Source organism: Antrostomus carolinensis, unplaced genomic scaffold (genome assembly GCF_000700745.2).
Source record: "Antrostomus carolinensis isolate BGI_N321 unplaced genomic scaffold, ASM70074v2 scaffold33024, whole genome shotgun sequence".
NCBI lineage: Eukaryota > Metazoa > Chordata > Aves > Caprimulgiformes > Caprimulgidae > Antrostomus > Antrostomus carolinensis.
In genome coordinates this window covers 1,549-1,865 of record NW_010313376.1, presented here as the reverse complement: position 1 = coordinate 1,865, position 317 = coordinate 1,549, and the positions used below count along the sequence as shown (strand labels likewise).

The 317-nt window shown below is 64.7% G+C and overlaps 1 protein-coding gene across 1 annotated transcript in view; it reads left to right on the top strand.

The window, feature by feature from the left end:
- Positions 1-154: 154 nt before the first annotated feature.
- Positions 155-317, top strand: part of LOC104524460 (serine--tRNA ligase, cytoplasmic-like) — a gene marked incomplete at both ends in the record, with an annotated part of 1,435 nt that continues 1,272 nt past the window's right edge. The window contains one exon of the mRNA XM_010167345.1: positions 155-310. Coding sequence (XP_010165647.1) covers positions 155-310 — 156 coding nt within the window. The remainder of the gene's footprint in view (positions 311-317) is intronic.

Sequence of the window (317 nt, the reverse complement as noted above, 5' to 3'; positions counted from 1 at the left end):
GTGTCCCCACTGTAGCTGGAGGGTGACACTGAGCCTGGCAGTCAGAGCAGCCTGGAGCTGGCGTGGGCTGGATGCGCTCCTGGACCTGCTGAGCAAGGAGGGACCTGGTGGGGTGTGTGTGTGTGTGACAGGCGGTGGCTTCCCTTGTCCCCAGGGTCCCCTGGTGTTCCTGGAGCAGGCGCTGATCCAGTACGCCCTGCAGAGCCTCCGCGCCAGGGGCTACACTCCCGTCTACACCCCGTTCTTCATGCGGAAGGAGGTGATGCAGGAGGGGGCCCAGCTCAGCCAGTTCGACGAGGAGCTCTACAAGGTGAGCA